Here is an 18670-nt window from a genome sequence, read left to right as displayed (position 1 = left end):
GTTCCTCGGAAACGATCCCTAATCATTAAAATGCAGTCTCCGTGTGCTCGGGGGGAGAGGAGATGAGACATTTCTGGTGGGAAAATTGCATTTCTGCTGGCACCATTCAAGGTCATGCTTGGAACCTAATTATTTGCCACTACGGGGCTCAGCTTAAGTTGACATTGTATTTGCTAAATGTCACTCGCAATTAAAGTTGATAATATAACTGGGGAAAGGTCACACGCCAACCTGTGTGGTGTGAACATGAGCCCCGGCTGACGATACCCCCTCGCTATGTCACCCTCCCAAAACACGCAGACATGTTTTCCATGCCATTGTGCTTTTAATTAGACACATTACACTGATTAGATTAGCATTTTTGGTTTATGAGCGCCCTTAATTGGCAAAGATGATTGCAAATTAGGCGAGCGGGCATCGTGACGGTTGGCCGCACTCCCCGTTTGTCACCTTGAATGGACGCGAGCCAAACCTCTCCGAGTTCCACACCACCGAGATTAATTTAGTGATTTCAAGATCTGCGCAAAAGCAAGTGATCAAATTTGATTGAATGTTTTTTTTCAACTGTGAAACCTTTTCGATCTGGCATTCTGTGACCTCTAGGTTGACTAAGGGGATAATTTGTGGAGAATTAGGGCTGTGTAAGTTTGTCATTCTCCTGTTCTTGGTGTGTATGCTAACTGTGTTGTGCTTGGCTCCCTGCTCTCTCAGGCCCCAGTACTACAAGGTGATAGAGGAATGTGTCTCACAGGTGGTCCTCCATCGCAGTGGGATGGACCCAGACTTCGGATACAGGGAGAGATTGGATGTAGACTTCACCCACCTCATCGGTAAGTCTGCCAGATCTCTGTGCTTCCTCTGACATTAAGAAGAGTGAATTTGCACCCAAGTAGGTAACCATTATACACTTATGTCATTATGAACACATTTTAAACCGTTTTTTGTTGGTTTCTGCTTTTGCCTCCTAGGTCGCCCTCACCTACATATTGTACAGACAGAAAGAAAATTAGAGTTTAAATCACTATCTGTTTTTTTATGCTATGTTGATTCAGTATAAATGACATTTTGTCATCAAGTCTGTCTAAATCATCCTCTGACATATTTTTCCGCGGACACGGTGGGGGATGTCGCTATATTCCGTTGCCATTCTATTATTATCTCCCCCCCCCCCTCCCCCCCGAGAGCCTACCCAGAAACACCTGCAGCTGCTTGACATATATAAGATAAGGTAGTCTGATTATGCATACATAATACATTATCTGTTAGGTGTGACTGTGGCACATCATGTCTCATCATAAGCTCATGGAGATTTCACAAGGTTTTCACTCTGCTGAAGACATTCATCAGCAGCTTTCCAGGAATCATAGAGGAAACCATGTCTGTTTGCCCTAAATTAGATATGCAATCATTCATTGTCTTCAAATAGAGACAATATCATGAAATAACTGAGATCTCCTTTCTTTTTTTTTTGTTATTGTCACTAACAGTTCTGTGACTTGCCAACAAAGGCTCATTAAAAGTTTCCAAGCCCATCCATGAAAAACATATTAATGTTAGATTTTCAAACTTTTTTCTATCGCTGTGCTTTAATGAGTTGAAAACAAATGTTTCGGGGCTTGGTTTTTTTAAATGAAGGTCAGCAAACCTGCCGAACAGAATACAAATTCCCAGGGGGGATATGTGGAAAAGAAGGAGATGACAGGTTCTTCACTCATTACCTCTATTTCCTTTCTCTTTCTCTCTCTCTCTCTCCGTTGTAATATTCACTTTACGTTTGATTTGGAGTCTTAAATCGGATGTTAACAATGTACAGTATAATTGAGAGAATCAGAGTCACTTCATGGTTGCTTACTGTTGTCACTGCTGTCGGCCCCTTTTGTCTTACAGATCAGTGCGTGGATAAAGCCAAAGTGGATGAGAGCGATCTGAAGGCTGCTGAGTTCTCCAAGAAGGTGAAGTATAATGCATCAACCTCTCAATGCCATTGGTATGCCACCACCACACTCCCATCAGAAACGTTTTTCCACCTAGAGCTCCCAGACAAGCTATTGATTTCTGGGCCCTGATCAATAGCTGGCAACAGAAGTACATGATCTGTCTCAGTTTTGCAAGGATCAATGCCGATGCTCCAACATATAAACGTGTTTGTGTCCGCGACGGGGTGCGAGTTACGATATGTACAGATACTGTTCAGAACCCTTTATGGACATGTCATTGCAATAGGGGCCTTCAAATAACCCGTTTTCTCATGTATTAACTTATTACTTTAGGTCATTTTGTGCATCAAAGACACACCGGAGAGGAAACGGTTCAGCAAACTCTCTGAGATGTGTTTTATGAGTTACGTTTTAGAATAAAAGCTACAGTGTTTAGGGAAGAATGGAGTCTCCTCTCATCCACTCAGCCCAATGTGATAGCATACCTTCTGATGCTTTTATATACTTTAGAACTGGGTTGCAGTACTTTATTAAGCGTCCACATTCATCTTCAAAAGAAGGACAAATGTACTTTATTCCAATGTAATGATAGACAGTACATTTAATCAGTTGACACTGTGTGAGTCATTGGTCCATCCAACAGAATCCTCCAGAAGTGTTGTGACTCAGACCATTATGTCTGATTAAAGGCAGGGTAGAGTTTGGTACTCAAGGTACTCCTCTCTAAAGGCTTGGTCAAGTATCACCAGCCAGCAGATGCCTCCACTCCCCACATCATCCCTGCCTCTGTGTGGTGGGGGACAATTCATTCGTTTAGCAGATGCTCTTATCCAGAGTGACTTACAGTAGTGAGTGCATACATTTGTGTACATCTGAGGCGTCCTGGAATGCGAGCAGTGACCGCTCCTGTGGTGACAGAGAAAACATTGTCCTGGCACTGGTTACTTTCCCACAAAGGTTAGGTCCATCACCAACACATGAAAGCCAGACCCAAAACACAGACAGAAGACGACGGGGTAGAGGGCCACCAGAGGCCTATGAATAGAGATGGGGGACAAGTGCATGCGAGGCTGTGTTTTTTTGTGTGTGTTGACATGCCCCGCAGTAGGCCGTTCTCTTGAGACACCCTGGCCCTAACCAGAGAGTGTGTGTGTCTGTGTGTGTTTGTGCTGTGTTGAATTGTTGCAGTTCGATGAGGAGTTCAGCGCTCGGCAGGATGCCCAGGCCGAGTCCCAGAAGAAGGAGGAGAAAATCAAAGAGCTGGAAGGGCAGATCTGCAACCTGAAGACCCAGGTAATGACAACAGAGGAGAGGGGGGGGCATGCACACCCACAACCCCAAACTGCAGTCTGAAGCCACATGCTCTCCATAGAGGTTTTGTACAAACCCAGTATTGACAAGAGAATGAGAAATAAAGGAAACACTAAACCAAGATTGGGGCTAGCATCTAACATTGATCATATGAAAGAAGGCATTTAGTTGTTTCTCCAAAGCATGATGGTCCAAGTTAATCCGGTTGTGAGGAAAATTACTTTTTCTAATTTGGTCAAATTGAAACCTTTCTACCCCAATCACGGATGCGAGACTCCTTCTAAGTGGGTATTTTTCAGCCATGTGGGAGCGTTTGATTCAATAAAGGGTCAATCTCCTTTTTAAAATCTTGCATTCGATATTGGGTGAATTGCTCCATGGGAGCCTGTTCTATGCAATTGTATCATCAAAGAGATGGATTGCATTTATTCTCTGGCCTTGGCATCCCTGTCTCTTCCAAACAAAACCCCTCAAACCTGAGCACAGAAAATTACTGCTATTTCCTCCTTAACCCAATTTTAAACACTTCAGTGCTGCCTTGAGACGAAAGGGCAGTTTACTTCCCTGCTTACCGGATTTAATATAAACCAATGCTGAAAGATGGCATGGCATCCAGTGTCCGAGATTGTTTTTCTCCAAACTAAATTCTGTTGCAGTTGCAAATGTCCACGCTCCCCCATCCCATCCCTTTTCCGCACCTGCACATTTAGCCCTGTCACGCATCGCCGGGACTTTTCCCAAAGACAAGTCGCTATCATTAAGATCCCTGGCAGCCTCAACGACCATTTATTCTCATTTAGGTGCAGCGCGCGGCTTGGCCTTCTTCCTGGCCAGGCCATGGCTAAGTTCCTTTTCTTTCTTCCCCCGATTGCACTTCATTTGTGTGCAGTCCTCACTCCCCCACTTCATCTGCCTGAGTGCCATGTCGACACTCGTTACCTGCTCTCTCGGCCAAACTCGTTCATCATTCGCTCAGCGCCCCAATGACTGCCCACCCGCCTCCTGCACATATTCATGAGGCCGCCACGGTGGCTGGGGCTCCTCCGCACCTCCTCCCCCCTCATCACTTTCTATCATCCCTTCTTTTTCTTTGCTCTCTATCACTGCCTTTCTATCTCCCTCTCTATCTTTCTCTTTCTCCTGCTCTCTCTCTGCATCAGGCAGCGTCAGACTCTGCTTACCTGCTTTCCCTGAGTGCTGCTTTTTATGTACTCTTTTTCTAGGCATTTCCCCCCCAACCCCACCCCCTAACAGGCCCCCAGTCTTTTGAAGCCAGTCTGTTTGTGGTGCATTAACAGGTAGTGTAGCAGAGTGAAGCCCCCGAGAGTCAGCTCCTTCTCTTCCTGCCGTCTGTGAACGCTCCTTCAAATGCCTCGGTGCTGCTGGAGCTTTGCACATCAACAGACATCTGCCTCAGCAGGGAAACATCTAATGCGCTCAGTGAGAGCTCCCATGAATATGGCTACACGTTCTTCAAGTAACATCCCGTGGGTGTGTTGGCACGGTCTAAAAAGGGGGACGATGTTAACATGTATGTTGTCACACACTGCATGGCAGGAATGCGCTCATGGTCAAATTGGTTCCTTTATTAAATGTGTTTCATAAGGTCGTTTTCCCGAAGGGTTTCTCCTATTGCACTGGAGGCACGTAGAGGGACAGAAAGAGAGAGACCCGTGCCTTTTGAGTAGGAGGTTGCTCAGTAGGGAAGCTCTTGCTAAGAACAGACACGCGTTGTTAATTTGATCTCTTCAGGCATAGTACATGTGTCATAGCTCTCAATATGTCCACGGCTTCCTGACACATTATTTTGTTCATCTCACAACACGTTATCAGGAGGTACACATTTTGTAATCACAGCAAAACTTTGGTTGCGGTGTGGAAATCTTGCAATGCAGCACAATTGAAAAGGAAAATGTAGGCGCTAGCAAGATACTCCCATTTTAATAAGACAATTATTTAAATTATAAAGTGTGTCCTTCTTGATGATGTAGCCTACACAAAGACTAGACATACAGGCCTTTTTCTTCCTTTGAAAACTTAGTTTATAGTCGACCTGTTTAAAAGGGTTGAAACTGCAACAGCCGAAGGACTAAAGCCTTTGTAGTATGCAACCTAATCCACCTCTGACACGGTGTTGTACAAAGCCATTATCTTCCGGAGCGATGCACCTCTAAATCCATGCAAAGACACACTACACTCAGATTCTTCATCAAAGCTGCTGTGGTGGTGCATCTGCCATTTTATTGAATATGAATGAAGTTGGAACGCTGTTCACATCTCGTCGACAGAGCTCTTCATGGAAATAAAAGCACACGCGTCTCACTCTGTCTCCTAGCCCCTACGACTTCACCTTGTCTATGAACCGACACATTTAATGAGAGTCTGTCTCAGGGAACTTTCACATTGCAACAAGCAGACCCCTTTTGATGTCTGTTTGATTATCCCCCGCGATCCGATCGAGCACAGGAATGGCCTGTAAACATTGACAAAATGGAATGAAAACACAACAAATGGAATTAATCCACCTTCCAACCCGTACGAACCCACCTCTGTTCAGAGAGAGCGGGGGAGGTGTTTGTAGAATTGGATAAGGGTGAGATAAATCATTTAGAGGTGTGGTAGGTACCTTGGACCTACCTATGTCGTGCCATTATTGGGCTTACACAACCTGGCGGTCATGTAGCTGAACCAGCATGGTTAGGAAAAGGTTGGAAGGCGTAGTCTACCAGCTGTTTCTCTGGCTATTACATCTTAAAACATATGTTTTTGTAAATTCTTTCAATACCTTATGTTTAATACATGTGTATTGTGTACTATATTGTACTCGTGTAATGTACTTAAGCTACATCAATCATAGCTGAAGAGTCTAAGCTATGCTTGTGAGGTTTAACTTCGTCTTTTGTTAAGACACGACATGCCATCCACTTTCCCTTGGGATATGGTCTTTAAAATATAGCTCATCTGTACATGAGTGTTTTGTGTACTGTACTAGTGTAATGTACTTAAATTCCATCCATCGCAGCTGAAGTCTAAGCTAGGCTTGAACTGTTAAAGTTCATGTTTTGTTAAGACACTGTATGCCATCCACATTCCTCAGGGGATATGGTCTTTAAAATAGAGATTGTCTATGGCCTTGAACTCTCCATGGTCCATAGTTAAGGATGGAGTGTAAAAGAAAAGTTCCCTATTCACCTTAAATTTTGCACTTTATGGCCAAGTTCAAGAAATGGAAGTCCTTATTCGGTCTCCTTTATGGAAGTTTCTATCTCCTTTTCCATTATACATGTTAAATATTTAATACTCCTCAGTCCACAGTAAAGGCGAACTCTGTAAGAACAACTCCATATAAATATGTTTCACTACACGGTTGAGTATGTACCATCTACTCAACGGCTGTTGTCAAGATGTTAGAATGTGACTTTTGGCACATTTGGCACATTTCTAACACAGAGTCTTCGGGATAAAATACACACACACACACACACAGTTGAAGTTGGAAGTTTACATACACCATAGCCAAATACATTTAAACTCAGTTTTTCCACAATTCCTGACATTTAATCCTAGTAAAAATTCCCTTTCTTAGGTCAGTTAGGATAACCACTTTATTTGAAGAACGTGAAATGTCAGAATAATTGTAGAGAGTGACTTATTTCAGCTTTTATTTCTTTCATCACATTCCCAGTGGGTCAGAAGTTTACATAGATTCAATTAGTATTTGGTAGCATAGCCTTTAAATTAACTAATAACTTGGGTCAAATGTTTCGGGTAGCCTTCCACAAGCTTCCCACAATAAGTTGGGTGAATTTTGTCCCATTCCTCCTGACAGAGCTGGTGTAACTGAGTCAGGTTTGTAGGTCTCCTTGCTCGCACACACTTTTTCAGTTCTGCCCACAAATGTTCTATAGGATTGAGGTCAGGGCTTTGTGATTGATGGCCACTCCAATAGCTTGACTTTGCTGTCCTTAAGCTATTTCTCACAACTTTGGAAGTATGCTTGGGGTCATTGTCCATTTGGAAGACCCGTTTGCGACCAAGCTTTAACTTCCCGACGGATGTCTTGAGATGTTGCTTCAATATATCCACATAATTTTCCATTCCTCATGATGCCATCTATTTTGTGAGGTACACCAGTCCCTCCTGCAGCAAAGCATCCCCACAACATGATGCTGCCACCCCCATGCTTCACGGTTGGGATGGTGTTCTTAGGCTTCCCCCTTTTTCCTCCAAACATAACTATGGTCATTATGGCCAAACAGTTCTATTTTTGTTTCATCAGACCAGTGGACATTTCTCCAAAAAGTACGATCTTTGTCCCCATGTGCAGTTGCAAACCGTAGAGTGGCTTTTTTTATGGCGGTTTTGGAGCAGTGGCTTCTTCCTTGCTGAGTGGCCTTTCATGTTATATCGATATAGAACCCGTTTTTCTGTGGATATAGATACATTTGTACCTGTTTCCTCCAACATCTTCACAAGGTCCTTTGCTGTTGTTCTCTGGGATTGATTTGCAGTTTTCGCACCAAAGTACGTTCATCTCTAGGAGACAGAACGCGTCTCGTTCCTGAGCGGTATGATGGCTGCGTGGTCCCATGGTTTTTTTTCTTGCGTACTATTGTTTGTACAGATGAACGTGGTACCTTCAGGCATTTGGATATTGCTCCCAAGGATGAACCAGATTTGTGGAGGTCCAACATTTTTGAATCTGAGGTCTTGACTTATTTATTCTTATTCTGACCCACTGGAATGGTGATTAAGTGAAATAATATGTCTCTTAACAATACTTTTGTGGAGTGGTTGAAAAACGAGTTTTAATGACTCCAACCTAACTGTATGAGATGGAAAAGTGGTGAATGGGATTTGCTAGAACATATTTCAACATAGTGTTCCAAAGGGATTGAATGGATTTTGAGGATACAAATACTTGTCAACCACTGTGTTATCATATAAATGGCTGTTTCATCTATGCTTTGTAGATGACTAGGTTTTTTCATCTAATACCCAGTACAACTTTATGGGATGGTGACATTTTAATGCTGTAAAATATTTGCTTGTTTGAGGATATTAAATAATGTGAACTTGGTATACCATCTGACAGGTAGTACAGATGCGACAGACAGACAGACAGACAGACAGACAGACAGACAGACAGTACTAATTTCATCATAACCATGTTTTAACTGTATCAGGGAATTTCTCTATAACTTACCCCTCTGCTTGACCTTTTTCTGTGTTTGATGTTAGCCTCTGTTCTCTGTTAACAAAAGTACTGTTATCTGTCTAGCTAACCACCCTCTCTGTGTCCCTCTGTTGCTCTCTGTGTCTGTGCGTGTGTCTGTGTGTCCTTTGTGTCTGTGTTTGCCGTCTGTCCAGTTAACTAGCGAGACAAACAAGCTCAAAGAGGCTCAGAAACTCATCAGTGAAGCTGTGAGCAAGGTGCAGGTGGGTGATCCCTTTGCATCCGGGTCCCTCCCTTCCCTTTTTCTTTCTGTTATTAACATGATTGACCGGTATTGCCTGGACATTGAGAAACCTAATCTTCAACCAGAAACTCAATCAACTCACCCTCCAAGTCAAGTATGATGTTTGCTCTGAACTTTACATATGATTGATGTTTGATAATTATGCAGTGATCTACATTATTTTCTTACTTTGAAAACACAGAATCTGATAATAGGGCCACACTCTTGGTCTGTAATTGGAGAAGGAAGTTTGGAGATTGCGCTGAGGTTTAATTTTCTTGCATCATTTCTTGCATCAAAAAATGGTATTATATGAATCTGGGAGATGCACTTGAAACCTCTCAACTGAGGTGTTCCATATAATATAATCAAATGTGGACATTTTACTGTTGTGATGTAATTCTCCCCAGTAAACACTTTATAATTGAATATATGCTTTGCTCATTAGTGCCAAAATTGGGGGAAGGTTTAATTGCATAATAGTCCAAGTTAATTACCCACCCGTCCGACCTCGTCCCCCCCGTCGAGTTCTAGAAGCTTTGGATCCCTCAATGAACGGATTAGATTTCATATCACTCCACTCTCCTACAATAGTCGGAGCCCCAGATGAGCCTAGCAAGACGGATAGCCGCCAGGAAGCAATTAGGAGGCATTGCTCACCCCGCCTCAGCTCTCTCTGACTCACATATAGCCATGATCAGTGACCAGGCTGGAGCTGCCAAGACCCAGCCTAAAAACAGCACCACTCTACACCATATAAACAGCCTCTTATGCTGAACAAAATATAAATGCAACATGCAAAGTGTTGGTCCCATGTTTCATGAGGTGAAATAAAAGATCCCATACATTTTCCATACTCACAAAAAGCTTAATTGTCGGAAATGTTGTGTACAAATTTGGTTACGTCCCTGTTAGTGAGCATTTCTCCTTTGCCAAGATAATCCATCAACCTGACAGGTGTGGCATATCAATATCAATCTGATTAACCAGCATGATCATTACACAAGTGCCCCTTGTGCTGGGGACAATAAAAGGCAACTCTAAAATATGCAGTTTTGTCACATAACACAATGCCACAGATGTGCACAATTGGCATGCTGACTTCAGGAGCTGTTGCCGGATAATTGAATGTTCATTTCTCTACCATAAGCCACCTCCAACATTGTTTTAGAGAACCGGCTCACAACCGCAGACCACGTGTAACCATGCAAGCCCAGGACCTCCACATCCGGCTTGTTCACCTGCGGGGCTGTCGGAGACTAGCCACCCTGACAGCTGATGAAACTGTGTGTTTGAACAACTGAATAATTTCTGCACAATCTGTCAGTAACCGTTTCAGGGAAGCTTATCTGCATTCTAGTCATCTTGACCAGGGTCTTGACCTGACTGCAGTTTGGCGTCGTTACTAACTTCGGTGGGCAAATGCTCACCTTCGATGGCCACTGGCATGCTGGAGAAGTGTGCTCTTCACAGATGAATCCCAGGTTTCAACACTACCGGGCAGATGGCAGACAGCGTGTATAGGGTATTGTGGACAAGCAGTTTACTGATGTCAATGTTGTGAGCAGAGTGCCCCATGGTGGCATTGGGGTTATGGTATGGGCATGCATAAGCTACGGAAAACTAACCTAATTGCAATTTATCAATCACAATTTGAATGCACATACCGTGACGAGATCCTGAGGCCCATTGTCATGCCATTCATCCGCCACCATCATCTCATGTTTTAGCATGATAATGTACCCATGTCACAATCTGTACACAATTCCTGGAAGCTAAAAATGTCCCAGTTCTTCCATGGCCTGCATACCCACCAGACGTCAACCATTGAGCATGTTTTGGGTGCTCTGGATAGACGTGTGTTCAAGTTCCCGACAATATCCAGCAACTTCACACAGCCATTGAAGAGGAGTGGGATAACATTCCACAGGGCACAATCAACAGCCTGATCAACTCTATGCAAAGGAGATGTGTTGCACTGCATGAGGCAAATGGTGGTCACACCAGACACTGACTGGTTTTCTGATCCACGCCCTACCTTTTTTTTAAGTATCTGTGACCAACATATGCATACAGTGCCTTGCGAAAGTATTCGGCCCCCTTGAACTTTGCGACCTTTTGCCACATTTCAGGCTTCAAACATAAAGATATAAAACTGTATTTTTTTGTGAAGAATCAACAACAAGTGGGACACAATCATGAAGTGGAACGACATTTATTGGATATTTCAAACTTTTTTAACAAATCAAAAACTGAAAAATTGGGCGTGCAAAATTATTCAGCCCCTTTACTTTCAGTGCAGCAAACTCTCTCCAGAAGTTCAGTGAGGATCTCTGAATGATCCAATGTTGACCTAAATGACTAATGATGATAAATACAATCCACCTGTGTGTAATCCAGTCTCCGTATAAATGCACCTGCACTGTGATAGTCTCAGAGGTCCGTTAAAAGCGCAGAGAGCATCATGAAGAACAAGGAACACACCAGGCAGGTCCGAGATACTGTTGTGAAGAAGTTTAAAGCCGGATTTGGATACAAAAAGATTTCCCAAGCTTTAAACATCCCAAGGAGCACTGTGCAAGCGATAATATTGAAATGGAAGGAGTATCAGACCAATGCAAATCTACCAAGACCTGACCGTCCCTCTAAACTTTCAGCTCATACAAGGAGAAGACTGATCAGAGATGCAGCCAAGAGGCCCATTATCACTCTGGATGAACTGCAGAGATCTACAGCTGAGGTGGGAGACTCTGTCCATAGGACAACAATCAGTCGTATATTGCACAAATCTGGCCTTTATGGAAGAGTGGCAAGAAGAAAGCCATTTCTTAAAGATATCCATAAAAAGTGTTGTTTAAAGTTTGCCACAAGCCACCTGGGAGACACACCAAACATGTGGAAGAAGGTGCTCTGGTCAGATGAAACCAAAATTAAACTTTTTGGCAACAATGCAAAACGTTATGTTTGGCGTAAAAGCAACACAGCTCATCACCCTGAACACACCATCCCCACTGTCAAACATGGTGGTGGCAGCATCATGGTTTGGGCCTGCTTTTCTTCAGCAGGGACAGGGAATATGGTTAAAATTGATGGGAAGATGGATGGAGCCAAATACAGGACCATTCTGGAAGAAAACCTGATGGAGTCTGCAAAAGACCTGAGACTGGGACGGAGATTTGTCTTCCAACAAGACAATGATCCAAAACATAAAGCAAAATCTACAATGGAATGGTTCAAAAATAAACATATACAGGTGTTAGAATGGCCAAGTCAAAGTCCAGACCTGAATCCAATCGAGAATCTGTGGAAAGAACTGAAAACTGCTGTTCACAAATGCTCTCCATCCAACCTCACTGAGCTCGAGCTGTTTTGCAAGGAGGAATGGGAAAAAATGTCAGTCTCTCGATGTGCAAAACTGATAGAGACATACCCCAAGCGACTTACAGCTGTAATCGCAGCAAAAGGTGGCGCTACAAAGTATTAACTTAAGGGGGCTGAATAATTTTGCACGCCCAATTTTTCAGTTTTTGATTTGTTAAAAAAGTTTGAAATATCCAATAAATGTCGTTCCACTTCATGATTGTGTCCCACTTGTTGTTGATTCTTCACAAAAAAATACAGTTTTATATCTTTATGTTTGAAGCCTGAAATGTGGCAAAAGGTTGCAAAGTTCAAGGGGGCCGAATACTTTCGCAAGGCACTGTATCTGTATTCCCAGTCATGTGAAATCCATATATTAGAGCCTAATGATTTTATTTAAATTGACTGGTTTCCTTATATGAACTGTAACTTTGAATTTGTTGCATGTTTCTTTTATATTTTTATTCAGTGTTGTTGTTTCAACCAGAGAAACCAATAAAACCCAAACAAAGCTATGTTGCTAGGTAGAAGGTTCTGGAAGATGCTTGATGATATGATTTTATGGTGTAGGAAAGGAATGGTACACCAGTGATTTACCTGTGGGAGAAGGCGGAGGAGAGCGGAGAGATGATGGCGGCGGATCCCTCGGGCGCTGTCAAACGCTGGGTTGATTAGCATTCCGTAGATGAAGCTTGAGGGCCCAGAGCACGGCGGGACGAGAGAGAGAGAGGGAAAACAAGTGAGCGGGAGCAGCCAGAGCTAGGAGGCTCAGAGGGCTCCTGAATGCAGAAAAGACGGTGCTCTCATTTAGCAGCTAATTTGCTTCCATTCTTTCGTATTAATCTTAAAAGAGAAAATGGGCCACGACGGGCTCAGAGATTGACAGACCTATATGGGTGTCAATTGGTTTTGGGGCAGCCTGCTTCAAACGCTCCTCACCACTCTACACCTTTTTAATTTCCTACCTAATAAACTACCCACTGCTGGCATTGTGTAATCAAACACTCTGTAATTGTAAGGCCTTTAAAAATGATTCTGGTCCCACATTACCCACATAATCGACCAAGTGGGGGGCTAGCAAAATTGGTTTTTGTAAATGGCGTTGTGGAAAAGCTGTGGGGCAAACTTTTGGAAAGAAAGACCGTTGTCTTCTAATAAATCCCAAAGGTCAAATCCTATCTACGCTATAGGCTGTCTAATTGCCCCCCTCCCCACCGCCTTTATCAATGATTATGTTTATGCTGTAAAGCACTATGATCGGGCAGACTTGTCAAGGGGCTGGCTGGTCTCTGTCTTATCAGTAATGGGTTTAATTTTGCCCCTGTCTACCGCCTAATAGCCTTCCTTTGTGAGACCCATCTTGTCGACTTCAAGATGGCGGAGGCAGCGTTTCTTATCTAGGAGTTAAACCGTGGCCAGACAATCCCCTGGGTTCTCCCCCAATGGTTAGATGTCGGCTGCATATACACTGTGTACACACACGCGTCAATAGGGAACGGAGTGCTCAAGTATGTGAGGATTCGATACAATACATTGTCTAGCTGCAGAACCCCACTGCAATAGATGCCGTTAGCATAGCATTAGCATCTTCATTAACAACTCCATTTCAGGTGGCTATATTTCTCTTAATACACTTAATCTATTAGCAAAATGCAGATATAACGGCGTCTGATTCAATTAAAAACATCATGAACTCAGACACGGAGCTCTTCTCATGTGAAGAAATGAGTGAGAATAAGGTTGATAATCTTTCCTTAAGTACACAGTAATCACAGAGGTCACCATAAATATGGGCATTCCTTTTTCCTTTTCTGCTTTGTGTAACACTTCACTTATTGAGTGGTGAAATGTAGCATTCATTAAGGCTTAATGACATAAAGAGTCATAATGCCCTAAAGAGTCAAGCTTATAGCGTCATACCCAAGAATACTTGAAGCTGTAACACTGCCAAAGGTTCTTCAACAAAGTACTGAGTAAAGAGTCTGAATACTTATGTTAATGGGATATTTTTATACATTTAAAAAAAATTGTCATTGTGGGGTATTGTGTGTAGATTGACAAAAAAATTGAAATGTAATTATCAACTTTAGAATAAGGCTGTAATGTAACAAAAGTCAAGTGGTCTGAATTCTTTCCGAATGCACTGTATATACTCTAAGGGTGACCTCTGAAGGGGGTATTTAATAAATAAGGCATGCGGTATATGGCCAATATACTGTACAATGGCTAAGGGCTGTTCTTAGGCACGAGGATACAGCCTCGATGGCCACTGGATACAGCCCTTAGCCGTGTTATATTGGCCATATACCACAAACCCCTGAGGTGCCTTATTGTTAAACTGTTTACAACCGTAATTAGAGAGTAAAAATAAATGTTTTGTCAGACCGTATACCATTGCTTTCAGCCAATCAGCATTCAGGGTTCGAACCACCCAGTTTATAATGGCTTTTTGCGGCCCACTACTAATTACTGGCAGCGTCCCCTGTAGAACATGTGTCAGCCAAAGTTCAGCCTTTTCACACATCTGCCCTTTATTGTCTGTATCCTGCCCATGTAAGGGCATCCTCTGTGGGCTATGGGGTGCTTTAAGCACACAACACACACACACTGAAACTCTCACACTCTCACACTCTGTACTGTACAGATATTGCACACTCACTGTGCACCATCCACACGCATGTCGCCACCAGCGTACTCAGCATGTATTAGAGCTCTACAGACTTCTAATGGGAAAGGTGACATACCTCCCTGCAATATTTACCTACAGCTCATTAGGTTCTTGTTTATGTATCTACATACAGTGGGGCAAAAAAGTATTTAGTCAGCCACCAATTGTGCAAGTTCTCCCACTTAAAAAGATGAGAGACCTGTAATTTTCATCATAGGGTACACTTCAACTATGACAGACAAAATGAGGGAAAAAAATCCAGAAAATCACATTGTAGGATTTTTAATGCATTTATTTGCAAATTATGGTGGAAAATAAGTATTTGGTCAATAACGAAATTTTATCTCAAAACTTTGTCATTGCCAACAAAGGGTATATAACAGAGGTCAAACGTTTTCTGTAAGTCTTCACAAGGTTTTCACATACTGTTGCTGGTATTTTGGCCCATTCCTCCATGCAGATCTCCTCTAGAGCAGTGATGTTTTGGGGCTGTTGCTGGGCAACACAGACTTTCAACTCCCTCCAAATATTTTCTATGGGGTTGAGATCTGGAGACTGGCTAGGCCACTCCAGGACCTTGAAATGCTTCTTACAAAGCCACTCCTTCGTTGCCCGGGCAGTGTGTTTGGGATCATTGTCATGCTGAAAGACCCAGCCACGTTTCATCTTTAATGCCCTTGCTGATAGAAGGAGGTTTTCACTCAAAATATCACAATACATGGCCCCATTCATTCTTTCCTTTACACGGATCAGTCGTCCTGGTCCCTTTGCAGAAAAACAGCCCCAAAGCATGATGTTTCCAACCCCATGCTTCACAGTAGGTATGGTGTTCTTTTGATACAACTCAGCATTCTTTGTCCTCCAGACACGATGAGTTGAGTTTTTACCAAAAAGTAATATTTTGGTTTCATCTGACCATATTACATTCTCCCAATCTTCTTCTGGATCATCCAAATGCTCTCTAACAAACTTCAGACGGGCCTGGACATGTACTGGCTTAAGCAGGGGACACTTCTGGCACTGCATGATTTGAGTCCCTGGCGGCGTAGTGTGTTACTGATGGTAGGCTTTGTTACTTTGGTCCCAGCTCTCTGCAGGTCATTCACTAGGTCCCCCCGTGTGGTTCTGGGATTTTTGCTCACCGTTCTTGTGATCATTTTGACCCCACGGGGTGAGATCATGCGTGGAGCCCCAGATCGAGGGAGATTATCAGTGGTCTTGTATGTCTTCCATTTCCTAATAATTGCTCCCACAGTTGATTTCTTAAAAACCAAGCTGCTTACCTTTTGCAGATGCAGTCTTCCCAGCCTGGTGCAGGTCTACAATTTTGTTTCTGGTGTCCTTTTACAGCTCTTTGGTCTTGGCCATAGTGGAGTTTGGAGTGTGACTGTTTGAGGTTGTGGAGGTGTCTTTTATACTGATAACAAGTTCAAACAGGCATTAATAAGAAGTTGTTACAGGTCTGTGAGAGCCAGAAATCTTGCTTGTTTGTAGGTGACCAAATACTTATTTTCCACCATAATTTGCAAATAAATTCATAAAAAATCCTACAATGTGATTTTCTGGATTTTTTTTTCTCATTTTGTTTGTTATAGTTGAAGTGTACCTATGATGAAAATTACAGGCCCCTCCTCTTTTTAAGTGGGAGAACTTGCACAATTGGTGGCTGACTAAATACTTTTTTGCCCCACTGTATTTAATGTGTCTGGTAGTCTTAGGGAGCTGAGCGACCCACTTTCTCCAGTGTGAGGTGCTGGCCTCTGGCTGGCTGATAGTGCTCATTGCAGAAAATGACTGCTACAATTGCAACGAGGCTCAAGCCCAAGGGACGATAGCACTTGGACGATAATCCTCAGACATGCTTTTATCAACTCTCTTCACAAATATACACACACACACGTGCGCAAGTGCAAAGAAGCACAAACACACATGCACACAGGATCAAGGCAATCATCTGTAATTGAAGTGAGTGCGATAATGCCCATCCCTTTCCCCCCTAAATACTCCTACCTCCATCCTCACCCATCACCCAGGTGCATTAGCCGGACTAGTGTAATCCATGTAATGGTGGTAAAAGCTCTGGCCTCCAGGTCCCCGGCCTATGAGTGCTGGGATGACGGGAATGTTGTGTCCCGTCTCTAACATTGCTTTCCCGTCTTTTCAGATCACGGCCGGACCAACGGCGGCTGGGACAGGAGTCCCACCTTCACCTCTGCCGGGGGGGTTGGCACCTCCACCCCCTCCCCCGCCTCCGCCCCCACCAGGCGGCTGCCCTCCCCCTCCTCCCCCACCTCCGCCTCCTCCTGGCATGGCCAGCATGCCCCCTCCACCCCCACCCCCGCCACCTCCAGGAGGAGGGCCACCCCCTCCCCCTGGATGTGGACCCCCACCTCCTCCGCCCATCCCCGGAGTGCCGGGCATCCCTCCGCCTCCTATGATGGCCATGCCTGTCATCAAGCTGCCTTATGGACTGGAGGCCAAGAAGACCTACAAGCCTGAGGCCGTCATGAAGAGGGTCAACTGGTCCAAGGTACAGTAACGCCTCCCCAACACGCGCACGCTTGTACGCGCACACACACACACACACACACAATAAGCTCTGTCTAATTGATCCTGACTATCATCATCTACTCTCTTCCATTATGTGTACATTGAGGCCGGAAATGAATAAAACAAATCCACTCTTTAGTATAGTACCGATTTTCCACAGAGACATCGAGTCCCGTCTAATGATGTGTTTGTTAAATCACTGTATACAGTTCTGAATAGAAGCATCGTGCACAGAAAACAGGCCTTTCAGATGTAGCTGTAGGTACAAATCGAGAGAGTGCGCTCTATTCAACACTACCCTCGGTCTATTCAGGCAAGCGTTCAGCCACAGGGCACGCTGCTCTGCACTCGGCACCCATTCGAAGAGATCCTCGCGCAAACAATTTCTGCTGCTCGAGTGTCCTTGCATTCACACACACTCTTAGCATTGAATAAAGACAATGTGTTTTGTAACATTCCGACAAATTTGAATACAATATCAATGGGGATCATTCTCTTCATTTGGGCTTCATCCTACTCTGAGTTAATTTATCCATTGCCCTAAGGAATCTCGGAGTTGCAACCAGCATTAATGTAAGTGGTGTGTGACCATGCTTTTTAACAGACAAAAGGAAAAAACATTTTTTCTCCCTTTGACTGCAGATTGCTGTTGAAATCACACTGAATCGCATTATAGTTGTATAGCAAGGATGCACATCTTATAAGAGACATAAAGTTTTTAAAATTTTATGGTCATTTCACTTTTAGAAAACATATATTTAAAAAAAACAAGATTCAGTAAATTATCCAGCAACAGCATCAACCAGTTTCTGCAACTATTTTGTAACTTTTTTACAATTTGCCTCAGAATACGAGTGATAGCAAGGATTGCAATGTAACAGGAAACCACGCAATGGAAATGGTAAAGATTGATTACAGCAGCATCCGAAATGTGTTGAAGACGCAGGTTTATGTCACCACTTCTACACCTCATATGCAAATTCCACAGCCGTGCCTAGACCCATGCAGGCCTGGTGATGGGTCATATTATTTATAACATTATACAGCTGCCCGGGATGGGAACTCCTTTGTGGATACAGTTAGAGAGACAACAAGTGAGCCACTTGCATCTCATTATCACCACTGTGTGTGTGTGTGTGTTTGTGTGTGTGTGTGTGTGTGTGTGTGTCATTGTCTGTGTATTTGTCTTTATTTGTGTATTCCTATGTGTTTGTGTGTCTGTGTGTGTGTGTGTGCACATTGTGTGTGTGCATTCATGAGTGCACCACTTTGGCACATCCGTCTCTGTCCCGGCACGGCAACGACTGAATGTGCGTCTGCATTAACCTTGCCTCCGCAGGCGCTAGGGTTTGGAGATGCAAATGAAATGGCTAGATAGCACTCAA

At 43.5% G+C, this 18670-nt stretch overlaps 1 protein-coding gene across 7 annotated transcripts in view; it reads left to right on the top strand.

Moving 5' to 3' along the window:
* Positions 1 to 18670, top strand: part of LOC139391116 (protein diaphanous homolog 2-like) — a 637381-nt gene that overhangs the window by 202139 nt on the left and 416572 nt on the right. For 4 of the 7 annotated variants that reach the window (XM_071138654.1, XM_071138651.1, XM_071138653.1 and 1 more), the window contains 5 exons: positions 712 to 830; positions 1888 to 1952; positions 3126 to 3230; positions 8619 to 8687; positions 16900 to 17265. In XM_071138654.1, the coding sequence (XP_070994755.1) occupies positions 712 to 830; positions 1888 to 1952; positions 3126 to 3230; positions 8619 to 8687; positions 16900 to 17265 (724 nt within the window). The remainder of the gene's footprint in view (positions 1 to 711; positions 831 to 1887; positions 1953 to 3125; positions 3231 to 8618; positions 8688 to 16899; positions 17266 to 18670) is intronic. The other 3 variants (XM_071138656.1, XM_071138657.1, XM_071138655.1) reach the window with 1 other exon arrangement.

This window comes from Oncorhynchus clarkii, chromosome 31, assembly GCF_045791955.1.
Source record: "Oncorhynchus clarkii lewisi isolate Uvic-CL-2024 chromosome 31, UVic_Ocla_1.0, whole genome shotgun sequence".
In the NCBI taxonomy this organism is placed as follows: domain Eukaryota; kingdom Metazoa; phylum Chordata; class Actinopteri; order Salmoniformes; family Salmonidae; genus Oncorhynchus; species Oncorhynchus clarkii.
This window is presented reverse-complemented; position numbering and strand designations above follow the sequence as displayed.